General features: G+C 39.4%; 1 protein-coding gene across 1 annotated transcript in view; it reads right to left on the bottom strand.

Moving 5' to 3' along the window:
- The window catches only part of TMPRSS15 (transmembrane serine protease 15), an 88,296-nt gene extending 75,239 nt beyond the window's left edge, over nt 1-13,057 (bottom strand). Inside the window, 4 exon segments of the mRNA XM_073329227.1 lie at nt 5,827-5,872; nt 7,859-8,055; nt 12,297-12,364; nt 12,833-13,057. Coding sequence (XP_073185328.1) covers nt 5,827-5,872; nt 7,859-8,055; nt 12,297-12,364; nt 12,833-13,057 — 536 coding nt within the window.
- Between the last annotated feature and the right edge of the window lie 545 nt (nt 13,058-13,602).

The following is a 13,602-nucleotide window of genomic DNA, read 5'->3' as shown; positions in this document are numbered from 1 at the left end:
ACCTTCAATCATTTCATAAAGAATTTAAAATTTGTCATGGAAAAAAAATTCTCACATTTTGAACAGCACTAATAAAAAAGCCCTTTAAAGGACAAATTTTAGTAATATTATAAATCTCTGAGGAAAAAAATCTATTTTTGTACAATTCTCTGCCCAGATTCTGCAATCAGCTCCCTGGGGGTGGACCCTTAAGTCTGTATAGAGTCACACTAACAGCACTGCCCAAGGGTGTAAGTGTCCCTCCACATGGGTCTAATTGTTGGATCAGGGCCAAAGAGTGCAGTCCTGACCCCATTTAAGTGAATAAAAATTCTGCCAATGGAGCAGGATTGAACCATAAAGACATTTTGGATAAGCATCCTGGAAGTACATACCTCACGGGATAGAGGTGAGGAGAAGGGTAATCACTCAGTTCTACGTACATTTGTTTTTGCTTTTGTTAGTAAATGCATATGAGTGAAGGTGGAAAAGATCTGACTTAAGAAAAAAGGGGCAAAATACTTATAAGAACATAAGACTGACCACACTTGATCAGATATATGGTCCCTCTAACCCAGTATCCTGTCTTTTGACCATGGCTGGTGGCAGATGCTTCAGAGGGAATCAACAGAACAGAACAATTATCTATCTTGATAATCTTGACAGTGATCTATCTTGTCCTCCACCTTCTGAGAATCACAGGTTTAAGGAAACCCAGAGTAAGGGGTTGCATCCCTGACTATTTTGGACTAATAGCCATTGATGAACCTATCCATGAATTAATTTAATTCTTGTTTGAACCCAGTTATACTTTTGGTCTTCACAACATCTGGCAATGAGTTCCACTGGTTGACCATGCATTGAGTGAAGTACTTCCTTTTCTTTGTTTTAAACCTGATGCCTATTAATTTCATTGGGTGACGCCTGGTGATTTTGTTATGTGAAGGGGTAAATAACACTTCATTATGCACATTCTGCACACCATTCATGATTTTGTAGACCTCTATCATATCCCCTCTTAGTCATCTCTTTTCTAAAATGAAGTCCCAGCATTTTAAATCTCTCCTCATTTGGAAGCTATTCCATACCTCTAATAATTTTTGTTGCCCTTCTCTGCAACTTTTGCAATTGTAATTATATATAGTTAAGCTGGAGAAACCAGAACTTCACATAGTATTCAAGGTGTGGGTATACTATTGATTTATATAGTGGCATTATGGTATTTTCTGTTTTATAATCTATTCCTTTCCTGATGATTCTTAACAATCTGTTAGCTTTTTTGACTGCTGCCGCACTCTGAGCAGATGTTTTCACAGAACTATTCTTGAGAGGTAACAGCTAACTTAGACCTACCATTTTGTGTGTACAGTTAGGGTTTTTTTTCCCAATGTGCATTACTTTGCATTCATCAACACTGAATTTCACCTTTTGTTGCTCAGTCACCCAGTTTTCTGAGATCACTTTGTAAATCTTCACTTTGGACTTCCCTATCTTGAGAAATTTTGTATTGTCTGCTAACTTTGCCACCTCACAGTTTACCCCCTTTCCCAGACTATTTATGACCATGTTGAACAGCATGGGTCCCAATATGGATCCTTGGGGGCCCTGGCTATTTACCTCTCCCTGCTGTGAAAACTGACCATTTATTTCTACCCTTTGTTTCCTATCTCTTATCTCTAGTTACTGATCCATAAAAGAACCTTTCCTGTTATGCCATGACTGCTTACTTTGCTTGAGAACCTTTGGTGAGGGACGTTGTCAAAAGCTTTCTGAAAGTCCAAGTACACTATAACACTGGATCACCCTTGTCGGAATACTTGTTGACACCCTCGAAGAATTCTAATAGACTGGTGAAGCATGATTTCCCTTTACAAAAGCCATATTTACTCTTCCCTGACATATTGTTGTCACCCATGTGTCTGGTAATTCTATTCTATACTATAATTTCAACCAGCTTGCCTGGTACTGAAGTTAGGCTTACCAGCCTGTAATTGCCAGGATTGCAACTGGAGCCTTTTAAAAAAACCTGTTATATTAGCCCTGCTCCAGTCATCTGGTAGACAGACTGATTTAAACAATAGACTATATACCACAGTTAGTAGTTCTGCAATTCCAGATTGGAGTTCCTTCAGAACTCTTGGGTGAATACCATCTAGGGTGACCAGACAGAATATGTGAAAAAATTGGACAGGGGGTGGGAGGTAATAGGAGCCTATATAAGAAAAAGACCCCAAAATCAGGACTGTTCCTGTAAAATCGGGACATCTGGTCACCCTAATACCATCTGACCCTGGTGACTTATTACTGTTTAAATAATCAATTTGTTTCAAAACCTCCTCCACTGACACCTCAGTTTGAGACAGTTCCTCAGATTTGTTATCTAAAAAAAGAATGACTTCTGTGTAGGAATCATCCTTACATCCTCTGCAGTGAAGCCCAATTGCAAATAATTAATTTAGCTTCTTTGCAACAACCCTGTAAATAAAATATTTGCAATACAAAGTGAAGGTGTAAGAAAGAAAATCTGCCATTTGCACTCAAGCAATAGGCCATACACTTCATAGCCTTTATATCATAGCCTGTTTTATGCAGAATAAGAATGTTGGACAGGGCACTGCAAATGTGAAATGGGAATTCCAACTTTCTCCACAACAACCACCAAGGATAAGTAGAAGAACCTTAAACATACCATTCAACTCTAACTCTTCACTGACTTATCAGCAAAGGGAATGATCACAAACCTTGGTGAGATGCTTGAACTTAGTACATTTCTAGACACAATGAAAAAAACACGAACAAAACTACACCAAATATCCAGAGATATGCTTTGAGTGAAATTAATAGGCAATAAGAGGGTTGTGTTTACAAAAGATACCTTCAATTCCATTTTTATTCCTATTCAAAAAAACAAACTGTACTGCTATCTTCTGGGCATAAGAAAACTGGTATTTTGTTTGAAAATGCTTCTTTTTTTTATTTTAAGACTGAAAAACAAATTACCTCTAAATCACAATCCATAGAGGAGTATAAATTGCTACTGTACATGTAAAAATTGCAGATGCTTAGACATATCTGAAATGCATTTGTGTTTCTCATACTTTGCACTAATTAATGATTCTGGGAAATATTTTCAAAGGTACACATGGCTCAAAGGTGGGACTCAACCCTGCGGCACCTCCTGCTGGTGTCCTGGGAATTAGCTCCACTTCCAGCCTTGGAGCGCCCTCTTCAGGCCGTTGTCCTGCTTACACCGGGCCCTCGTGTCCCTCCTGGACCTGGTGCCCCTTGTATGCTGGGGTGCTGACCCCTGGCAGTAACCCCTCACTTGCAGGGTCTCCCCTCCCTGGGGGACCTCCCACCCCCTATCCCTACCTCGCCTCAGTCGTAGGCTCCTGCCAGTCACCAGCTAGCCCCCAACACCCTGGGGCAGACTGCAGTATAAGCCACTCATCACAGGCAAGGTTGAGTTTGGACCTGCTGCCTCTGTCTCACCTTGGGCTGTCCCCTGAAGCCCCAGTACCTGTTGGGCCTAATGCTAGGCCGCAGCCTGGGGCTTTTCTGGCTGGAGCTCCCTAGTTCCTTAGGCCCTTCCCCAGCCCTGCTCTAATCTAGGTACTCTGCTTAGGTCCCTGCAGCCATGTCCCTCCCTCTCAGAAGCTAGAGAGAGTCTCTTGAGCTTCAGCCCAGCAGCCCCTTTATAGGGTCAGCTGAATCTGTTTGGGGCGTGGCCATATCTGAGGCTGCCTCCCAATCAGCCCAGCCTAAGGCTCCCAGCCCCGGCCCTCTCCCAGGACCATTTTAAGTCCTTCCAGGCAGGAGCGGGTGACCACCCTGCTACAGGCAGATAGGTACAAAACTTCCACTGAAAGCCAGTGGGAATTAAGCACCTGACTGTAATTTGTGCTTTTCAAAATATCCCCTGTAGTCCACGATTTGCAAAAATAGCTCTATTAATCCAACACCGTATACTATATAATATCCTTTGTGTTTAGGGCCCAATCTTGAAAGGTCTGCTCTGTGCATGGCTCTCCCTTTTCAGTCAATGGAAAGTCTATGTATGAAGTATTTGTAGGCTCAGGCCCATAATTTGTACAAGTGAATGGATACCAAAGTCTTCTATGTAAAATAACAACCTTTTCACTATATTTAAGTTACCAACCGAAGACTTGCTTGTTGTGAGTGGTTCTGAATTTATATAAACAAACCAACCTCAAGATTAAAACATTTCAGGAGCACTTTTCCTATCCCTTAAAGGCCTAATAAAAATCTTCCCACTATTGGAAAAGTGTTAATTATTGCTTTAAAGAAGCCCATATTTGCTACTCTGACATTGTCCAGCGTCAAGCAAAGCCACCGACTCTCATGAGTCTCAAAACTCCAGCTCCTGGAGTCAGGTGAGAATCTCAGTTTTGATTTTCTAAATAGTTAAGTTTCTGTTGCTCCTGGCTTTGTAGAAAAGCTTGAAAATGTTAACTTTAAAAGGTCAACAATTCATAACATAACATAAATAATCCAACATATGTTATTTTTAAATCTCATGATTTATTAAGCTAATCTCATCATATATTTGTGTATGCATGCAAACCGAGAGAGAGAGCGAGAGAGAGAGAGAGAGAGAGAGAGAGAGAGAGACTTCAGGTAGATACCAGGTTCTTCCATTAACAAACAATAGCATTATCTTGTATTCTCATGATATGCAAAGGTTCTGACCTGAAGCTGATGGAAGGGGACTTGTAGTGAGATTCGCAGGCTCTGCTAGAACAAAACATAGTTGAGATAACCCTTAGTTTAGTTCTAATCTATATCTGTAAACACTCTAGTGTGTAGATTTACTTTTTTGATGGTTCTCAAAAAAAATCTGAAAAGTTTGGGTGCTTATCTGTTGGTTATCCCATCAACACCTTCCTCCTAACCTTTCTAACAATAGTCTACTTTTTTCTTCTTACCCAACTCTTCCCAAAGCACCTTCTTCCTCTACCATAGGCCCTTGGCTGCTGATTAAGGTATTGGTTATTGTGCGTATGTACTATTGCCAAGACCTCAGTGTGATCATCTCATCTCAAAAAAAGATGTGTTATCACAGCCAATGAAGAGCATCTTTCAGCTCAAGAGATAGAGGCTTTGTTTTTGGAGGAAGAACAGACCTGAGTTGAAAATCAGGTGCAAAGTGTGTGGTGTAGTTAACAACAAGGATGCTTGTGTGTACATAGTGATTGATCATTTAGGGTACAATTTTCTCTCATTACAATTGCATGCAGTGTTGGAAACTCAGTCTCTCCCTTTGAGCCTCTTCCAACTGGCTTTAATTGCTCACCTTTGATTCTAAATTTGTAAGGCCCAGCAGCTGTGGCAGCATCCCCGTGTCCAGCGAAACCTAAGTGTGCCTTTCCCCATAAGATTTCCATTGAGAATGGAATCAAAGCTCAGGAAAGTTGTTGCACTAACCATCTCTCATAACATAAGGATGGATAGCTCTGGCCTTATCTAAACCAATCTGAACCTTTACAAAGTTTTTGTTTGGAGTCAATGGGTGGGCAAAGATTTATGCTTGTTTTTATTTTTTTTCCAGACTGGTTTAAATCACTAGACTCCAAGGACTTCCATACAAAATACAAAAGTTTGTCTCCTCATTATAGGTGAGTTCAAATCCAAGCGTCTTAGATTATCTAGGGTATTACTTCAGGTGACATATCACTTTATTGACCAGCTCCCCAGTTGCTGTACTGAAGTGCATCTCCAATGAAGTCAATGCAGCTATGCCAATTCACACAGGATGAATATCTGGCCCTACATTTGTTATTGTACCTTACTTGGGCACACAAGCTAGTTTTCATTTACAAGAAGTACTGACCTGATGATGATAGAGGTGGGCTTGTAGTCAGAGTTTCAGGAGCTGTTGGAACAAAATCAAGTTAAGTGTAAACTTTCTGTATAAAGTATTTTGGAGTTTCACATTAGTGTAGGAATACCTCAAATATTTTTTACTTGAATGTTCCTCTGAGCCATCTGAAATTTTCCAGTTCTCTCCTGGTGAATATCCTACCTCTCTTGCAGCTTTTCCTCCCACTCTGCAAGCTCACCAAGGATTACCATTCCACATCAAGCCCTTTCTCCCAACTCTCTCTCATGCACACAGGCTCCTCAATCTCTATTCCTTCTCCTCTTCAAGAAGGATTTTATAGAGAATGTGTGTCTGGGGTCTCATGGGGACTCATCTGTGACTGTCAGAAGGGACATATCTTTTCAAGCAGCCATCTTGAGTCATATTACCATTTATATCACAGTACTCCTTGAGGCACCTGCATCGCATAAGACAATATTTGGATCAGTTAAATGAGCTGAAATTAAAATGTGGTATGGCAGCAATTTTCCAAAAAGAAAGTTACTTTCTATCACTATGGAAGCTGTGGGATGATGGACAAATCACTTCACCTCTGTGCCTCAATTTCCTCATCTGTAAAATGGAGATGAGACTTTTCTTGCTATAGTATGTTGAGCTTTAGGAAGTTAAAGTGCTATGTACAATTTTCATTCTAATGATTAATTGGATGTTCAATTACTGATATCATATTGTTGCAGTAGTCCTGGAGGAATACACAGCTGTTATCTCATTTTAAGTCAGACCTGTTAATCTCTCACAGCAACAAAAGTTTGGCTACTCCGAAGCTCACAAGTAGATATATCACCCTTTCAGTTCATAATTTTCTTCTACAGAATTTCTGGGATATAGTGGTCAATCATTTTCCACAATGATGTGCTGTTTTATAGAAAAAAACAAACAAACTTCTAGATGGTGCAAATAGTCAAGATAAATAATGATGTCATGGCTCTGAATTTAGTCATTGAATACCTAAAGTACCTAGCATGAAATGTGCCTTTAGTATATAGAGTGTAAGAAACTTTATCCACCAGATGTCTCTCTCCCCTTATGAAGGCAATCAGTAGCTACTTAATAGTGTCTCAAACAAGGTTAAAAATGTGAGTTAATCAACTTCCACTTCAAGGGATTCAAATTAATTTTTTATTCTCTTCCTCACTGTCAGCCTGTTCCGAAACTCATTGAAGTCAATGGGAATATTCCTACTTATTTCACTGGGTTTTGGATCAGGTCTTATCCATTACTCATACACCTCTTCCCTCTGGGTATCGAGGGTCCCACCACCACTTTTTAATCATATTTATGATGCTTAGAATCACCTCATCCACTTATTGACAACTCAGAGTTTTTCCTTTCTGGTTAAATGAAACTGAATCATCAAATCCTTTTAAATTCCATTCTTAATGTTTGTTTCCACTTACATGAAATTCCACTTCCTTCCCTTATCTGCCTTCACAAGCAAAGCAGAACATCTCACTTTCTATGAACACTAGAACCTCTCACTACCCTTGGTCCAAATGTTGGGAGAAAGAATTGCATTTACTTATGAAATAACATTGTTGGGCCTTAATTACGTTACCTTGAAGGACATTGGTAGGTATCATAAATGATGGACACCATAAATAAAGGATTAATATTATGGAATTTCACTGGGCTTCCACCATTATTTTATCCTCTTGTTTTCCTTTTAAAGCATATATATCACACTGACACACCCTTCTGTGAAGATGACTGCATCGCTCCCAGTGTGGTTTGTGAATGCTCCTTCCAGGTTGGCTAAAGGAGATCACTTGTGAACAGCTCACAGGCTATTGGTCAAGATTTTCCAAAGTATTTAGGTACCTAACTCCCACTGAGGATTTGGGCCTTCTTCCCTACAACTTATGTAGCCTCTGTTGTGCCAGCTAGTAAAGGAATCTCCTGTAATGGAATTTTCATGGGTGGATTTGTATACCTGCATATATGCCATTGCAGGATTGAGTGCCAATGTCTGCAATTGACTTACATTTCAAGGTTTCAAAGAAAGCAAATAATTTTCATAGTTACCTGTGATTTCTATGCTGTTCACATCAATGTTAATAGTCTGCAAAAGGCTAGTTTTATTTGCTTTAGTTCCTAAAACGAGTTCATTCTTTGTTTTCTCATTAGATACCCACTGTGCAAAGTATAGGTTGAATATTACGATAATGCTGCCATTTCTGCCAAACAGAAAACACCACAGAAGAAAAAAACAAGTTAATTACACAAAATACCAAGTGAATAACATATTTGACATATTGTTTTTTAAAATCAAGATTACATTTTTTTTCTAAAAGATATATACTCTAGTTCAAACAAGAATTATTTTGGTGAAGTTCTGTTGCCTGTGTTTATATAAGAGATCAGACTAGATCAGGGATCAGCAATGTTTGGCACGCGGCCCACCAGGGTAAGCCCCCTGGTGGGCCGGGCCGGTTTGTTTACCTGCTGCGTCCACAGGTACAGCCGATCACAGCTCCCACTGGCCATGGTTTGCTGCTCCAGACCAATGGGAGCTGCAGAAAGTGGCATGGGCCGAGGGATACCTGTGGCAGGTAAATGGACATGGAAGGTAAACAAACTGCCCTGGCCCGCCAGTGGGCTTACCCTGGTGGGCCGCTTGCCAAACATTGCTGATCCCTAGACTAGATGATCACAGTGGTCCCTGTTGGCTATAGAATATATGAATCTAATGAGGATCTCATTCTAATAATAGGTTCCATCCACCAAACTCAAACTGTCAGGGTATAATGGATGAGCAACTAGAGATATGGTGAAGGGAGATAATTTTTAAAAAGTACTGAACACCTTAGAAACTTGAAGCCTGATTGTCCTTTCACTTACATTGCTGTAAATCAAAAGTAACTCCATTTAAATCAAAGGAGTCAATTGTGTTATACCGGTGTAAATGAAAGGAGAATCAGGACCTGTGTTTAGCTAAACCCACACTGAGTCTTGATTAGGTCTCGCATTTTAGGCTTTATAACAATGACAATAGCCTTGAAATATCCACATGATAAAACATCATGTAAAGTACTTCTTTTTGTGACCCCAAAGTTAAGTATGTTTGTGTCACAGGTGGATTCAATAAGCACTGGGGCTGTTCGCATGAAACAATACAGGGTGAAATCATGTTTTCACTGAAGTCAATGGCAAAACTTCCATTAATTTCTTTGGGGACAGGCTTTCATTTAAAGTGATGCCCTGGTAATTAGAGCAGGGCAAAATTTTCTGCAGAAACATTATTTCACTAATAAATAGAGATTTGTGACAACCAAAACGTGGTGAATTTTTATCGACTTTGGAAAATCGTCTCACTTGAAAAAAATATGAGAAATTTCAAAATGGTTCATTTTGACATGTCCAAACTGAAAGTTTGATTCTGGGGGCTAGATTCACAAGGTGACTTAGGTGCCATTCCCATAAGTCAGAAGGTGGTGGTGGCATCCCCTTAAGACCACTAGCAATCACACTCAACTGGACTGTAGGAAACCCAGGTTTGAATCCCCACTCTGGAGATGAAACTTGAACCAAGGCCTCTTATATCCCCTGATAGCTGTCCTTACCACCAAGATACTGGGTCTTTCCCCTTGAAGCTGTCCCACTTTCAAAAAAAAAAAATTAACTGGAATCTGGGTGTCCCCCTTCCCAGGTGAATACTCTAATCACCAAGATAGAGAGTTTCTTTCTCTCTCTTTTGCCCAATGAATAGTTCACTATTGAATACAAAGTGGAACAGCTTCAAGAGGCAAAACTGAAGGGATACTAAATAGCCAGGTGGTTAGGGCAGTCACCTGGTGTATAGGAGACCTGGGTTCAAATTCCTGCTCCAGAGTGGAGACATGAACTCAAGTTTCCAACACTCCAAGTAAGTGCCCTTGATATTAGGGAGGACTGCACCCCATCCTCCTTCTGTTTTGTGAGTGGCCTTAAGTCCCTTATATTTCTTTTGCTTTTATTAAGAAACATTTAAAGTTGTCTGGAATCGGAAAAAAAACAACAACGTGTAGTTTAATCTGCAACAATTTTTTCTGACTTTTTGATTCACCAAAAATTGCCCGCAAATTCAGTTTCGAGTCAGCCCCAAACCATTTCCTTCTGATTTTTCAGAACTGCTATCAAACTGAAAATGTATATATTCACCCAGCTCTATTAGTAACCCCTGTTATTCAGGTCTATACTTATAGCAACATCTTGGTTGAGTTGAATATATAATGTTGCTTATTGGAGAAAAGGACATTTTCTCTCCCTGCTGAAAAACAGCAGTGACCGCCCTTATTGCAAAGTATTTGTGCTAGCAGACTGCCACTGATTCAACAGCACTCTTTGATATGAGGTGATTAATCTTATCACTGCACTGAGCACAGTTTGCAATATATTAAAAGACTAATGTCTTAAATGATTCTGATAACCCCTAGGCCATGCTGAGTAAACAAAAGCTTTTATTGCTGTCTTTGTTACTCAGCCGAGTTCCAAGGGTGAGACAATAATCAGATTTCCCAAAAGGGTAAACAATTTTTTATGAAGAGTCAAGTAGAAAATAATTGCTGAGTCAAAGTAATAATTTAAGTATTTGCACAGTGGACAGGAATAGAGATTATTCCAAAGAATGTAGGGGCCTGATACAAAGTCCTTTGAAGTTAATGGAGTCTCCCTGTGACTTCACAGAGGTTTGGCTCCCACTTTACCTGTACAAAAGGAAAAGAAAAGGAAAAAAAAATCTATTTTGCCATAAAATGTCTAGAGGGCATAAGTTAATAGGAGTGTATTGGGGGGAGGGGAAGAGGAAGCATCAAACCTCAGGAAAATCAACCCACTTAGGGTAAATCTACATTGCTCCAGGGGTGTAATTTCTGTCTTGGGTAAATGTACCTGTGCTAGCTTTGATTGAGCCAGCGTTGGCAAATAATAGCCTAGCCATGGTTAGTGACCGAAACTATAATGAAACACCTCTCCATGTTATTTTAAAGCTCATAAAAATAGAAATAATATTAGATATGTAATCATCTATGATTAGGAAAATGGTTGTGGGAGAATATTTCATGCTCACTAACATCTCCTCCTGTATGCTTATAAATGGAGAAAACAGCTCTTTACAAATATATGAATACCCTACTCTTTAAATACATATTCATAGTGCTGCTCTGGTATCCTCTCTCTCTCTCTTTCTCTGTTTGTCTCATTTCAGTCTCTCACAGTTGTATTAAAAGAAAGGAAAATGCAGTGTTGGGTTTCCTCTATTTTCTTTACTGAAAGCCTGATTCTCTGTAGTCATTTATGCCAATGCAGAGTGGGTTTATGATGCTACTAGATCAGAAAAGCAGTGTTGTACACACACTCTGCAACGGAGTAATGGAGAATCAGATGCTTTATTTTATTATTTTGGAAGATTGTGTGGGAGAAAGTACTGTTAGGGGCATAGTAATTACATACTCCTCTGTCTGTCTGATACAATCCCTGAATGTATGGTACACCTACAAATATTGTTCAGGAGCATTACTTTCTGCTTCAATAGCACTGATGTCTCCTGCCCTGTACAAGTGAACATTGTTTGATGACCTGATTTTGAGCCTGTTTTGAACTCTCAGGCTCTGATTCAGCAATCCATCCCTAAGCATGTGGTCAAGTGCTCTGCTGTATACCTTTGAAGCTACATTGAAATGTTTGGGACTTGAGCATGTCCTGAAGTTGTTTAGTGAATAGGGATGGTCCTGAGCAGATGCTCTGCTGAATCAGGGCCGCACTGAAACATGAGCAGACTGGACTGAACTCAAGTTTAGTTAGGCTTGTGGCATAACTGGCATGAGGGAAATAAAGCTAACCATCCTTTAATAAAACAGAGTATACCCCACATGTTTTATACTGTTCAAAATGCACGAGGTGTGGGTCTGTCTGGGTTATAATAGTAGCCTAATCTCTATCACCACCAAGAAGAGCTGATCCTAAACTGTCGTACATTGAGGTATCTCCATTGGTGCTAGGTCAGTTTAAACCAGCTGAGGATCTGTCCCTCAATCTTGAACTTGTCTCTAGTTCTCTAAGCCGCCAGGGTCTGGGACCACTCTGGATGAAGCACGCTCAGTAGAGCTTGAAAAAAGGCAAACACATTTTCTGTGAAAAAATTTACAGATTTTTAAAATTATTTTTCATTCAAATTTTGACAATTTTCTGGCCGTGGAAGAGAATTACTGTATATTGCTTGACACCCTTTGGCCAAAGCTTCTGAGAAGAATATAACTACACTGTGGAGGAATATAACTACACTGTGCTTCTCACAATAGTGTTCATCAAAGGAAGGGGAGAGATGAAATGTTCTCAATGGACCCCTTTGAGAGACAAAATCTTTTTTAGGCACTGTTGAGATTCATAATCTAATGAGGATTTTTAAATTTAAAAATTATGAACTGCAGTATATACCCACTTGAACTGCAAAACTTCAGAGTTCTTATATTCATTCTTCAGCTGACTTGCTTGATAGATTTCATTTATCTATACAAAAATATGAAAAATTCTGAAGAAATACAAGTTAGAAATATACACAATTACACATTACAATTATGATTTTAACACCACACATGTTTTTCTTCCTAAATGAAATATGCTCCTTGAGGTGACTGAAATTGACATTTTTGTCAGTTTCACTGCTGCTATTCAATTAACAGTGGTTAAAGGGACAAGAATCATGTCAATTTCAGTCACCAGCTGCCAGGGCTCCTAGATAGCCAGGCCATGGCATTGAGGACAGGGACCAAGGGATCCCCAGTGTCCTGGTCTAGCTGAATCCCCAGGCAGGTTTCCGATGGAACCATCTCATATTTGATGAATCTGCATTTTCCAAAAATGTTTTGTCAGAAATTTCCCAACAAGTTATAACCGATATTAGATGCCTTTAAGAAATCAATACAGTTAATGGCATGTTATCTGTTATATCCTCTTGAGTTAACCACAGACTCTTACCAATTGTTGAATATCAAAGGCAAGAGCCTTGAAGTCAGCTGATGAGTTGTCTTGTAAACCAGGGCTGAATGATGCTCCTGACAGTATTTTAAATGTTCCTGTGGCTGCATGACTGTTTCCATATACTTCAGTTGGATTATTTAAAGAAAAACAAAACAGTGGAAGTGTTGAATTATGTAGAGATGTAAGCAAGAGGTTGCATTTGACTTTTCCAATAAAGATCATCATAAAATATTGCTACTCTCTCCTTTCACATTCTATTCAGAGCTTTTCTTTGTGTTGCACTGGTTTCAAAAGAAAAGTCAGATTCTTTTCTGCTGCTTAAAGGATACTATTTCACAATGCTAACATCTTTAAATCCATGCTATTTTTTTATAATCCCATTACTTTCAATTATATCTTCATTTCAGAGCTTCCTAGAACCACTATATTGCCTGCTGAAAGAGGCAATGACTGGTCAGCTTCCTCCAGCTAGAGCAACTAACTGATACAAGGGAAGCATGGTGGGCAATGAGCCATTAAAAGTTTGTAAGTTCTTGGACTGCAGGCACCAAGTCTCACCCTGTTGGCTTTCTACAAGTAAAAGCTCTGTGAACTTCTATATACACATACACCCCTTTGAGAAAATACTGCTTTCACTGAACGAATTATTATATGACATGTGTGACTGACCTTTTCTATCAGAACATACATGATTGTGTGGATGAGTTTATAAAAAACAAGTTCAAACAGGAATTAATTCAAGGAATATCCTATGGCCTGTGGTATGC

The sequence above is a fragment of the Lepidochelys kempii genome, chromosome 1 (genome assembly GCF_965140265.1).
Source record: "Lepidochelys kempii isolate rLepKem1 chromosome 1, rLepKem1.hap2, whole genome shotgun sequence".
Classification (NCBI taxonomy): domain Eukaryota; kingdom Metazoa; phylum Chordata; order Testudines; family Cheloniidae; genus Lepidochelys; species Lepidochelys kempii.
Note: the sequence above shows the minus strand (reverse complement) of the source record. Positions and strands in the feature narration are given on the sequence as shown.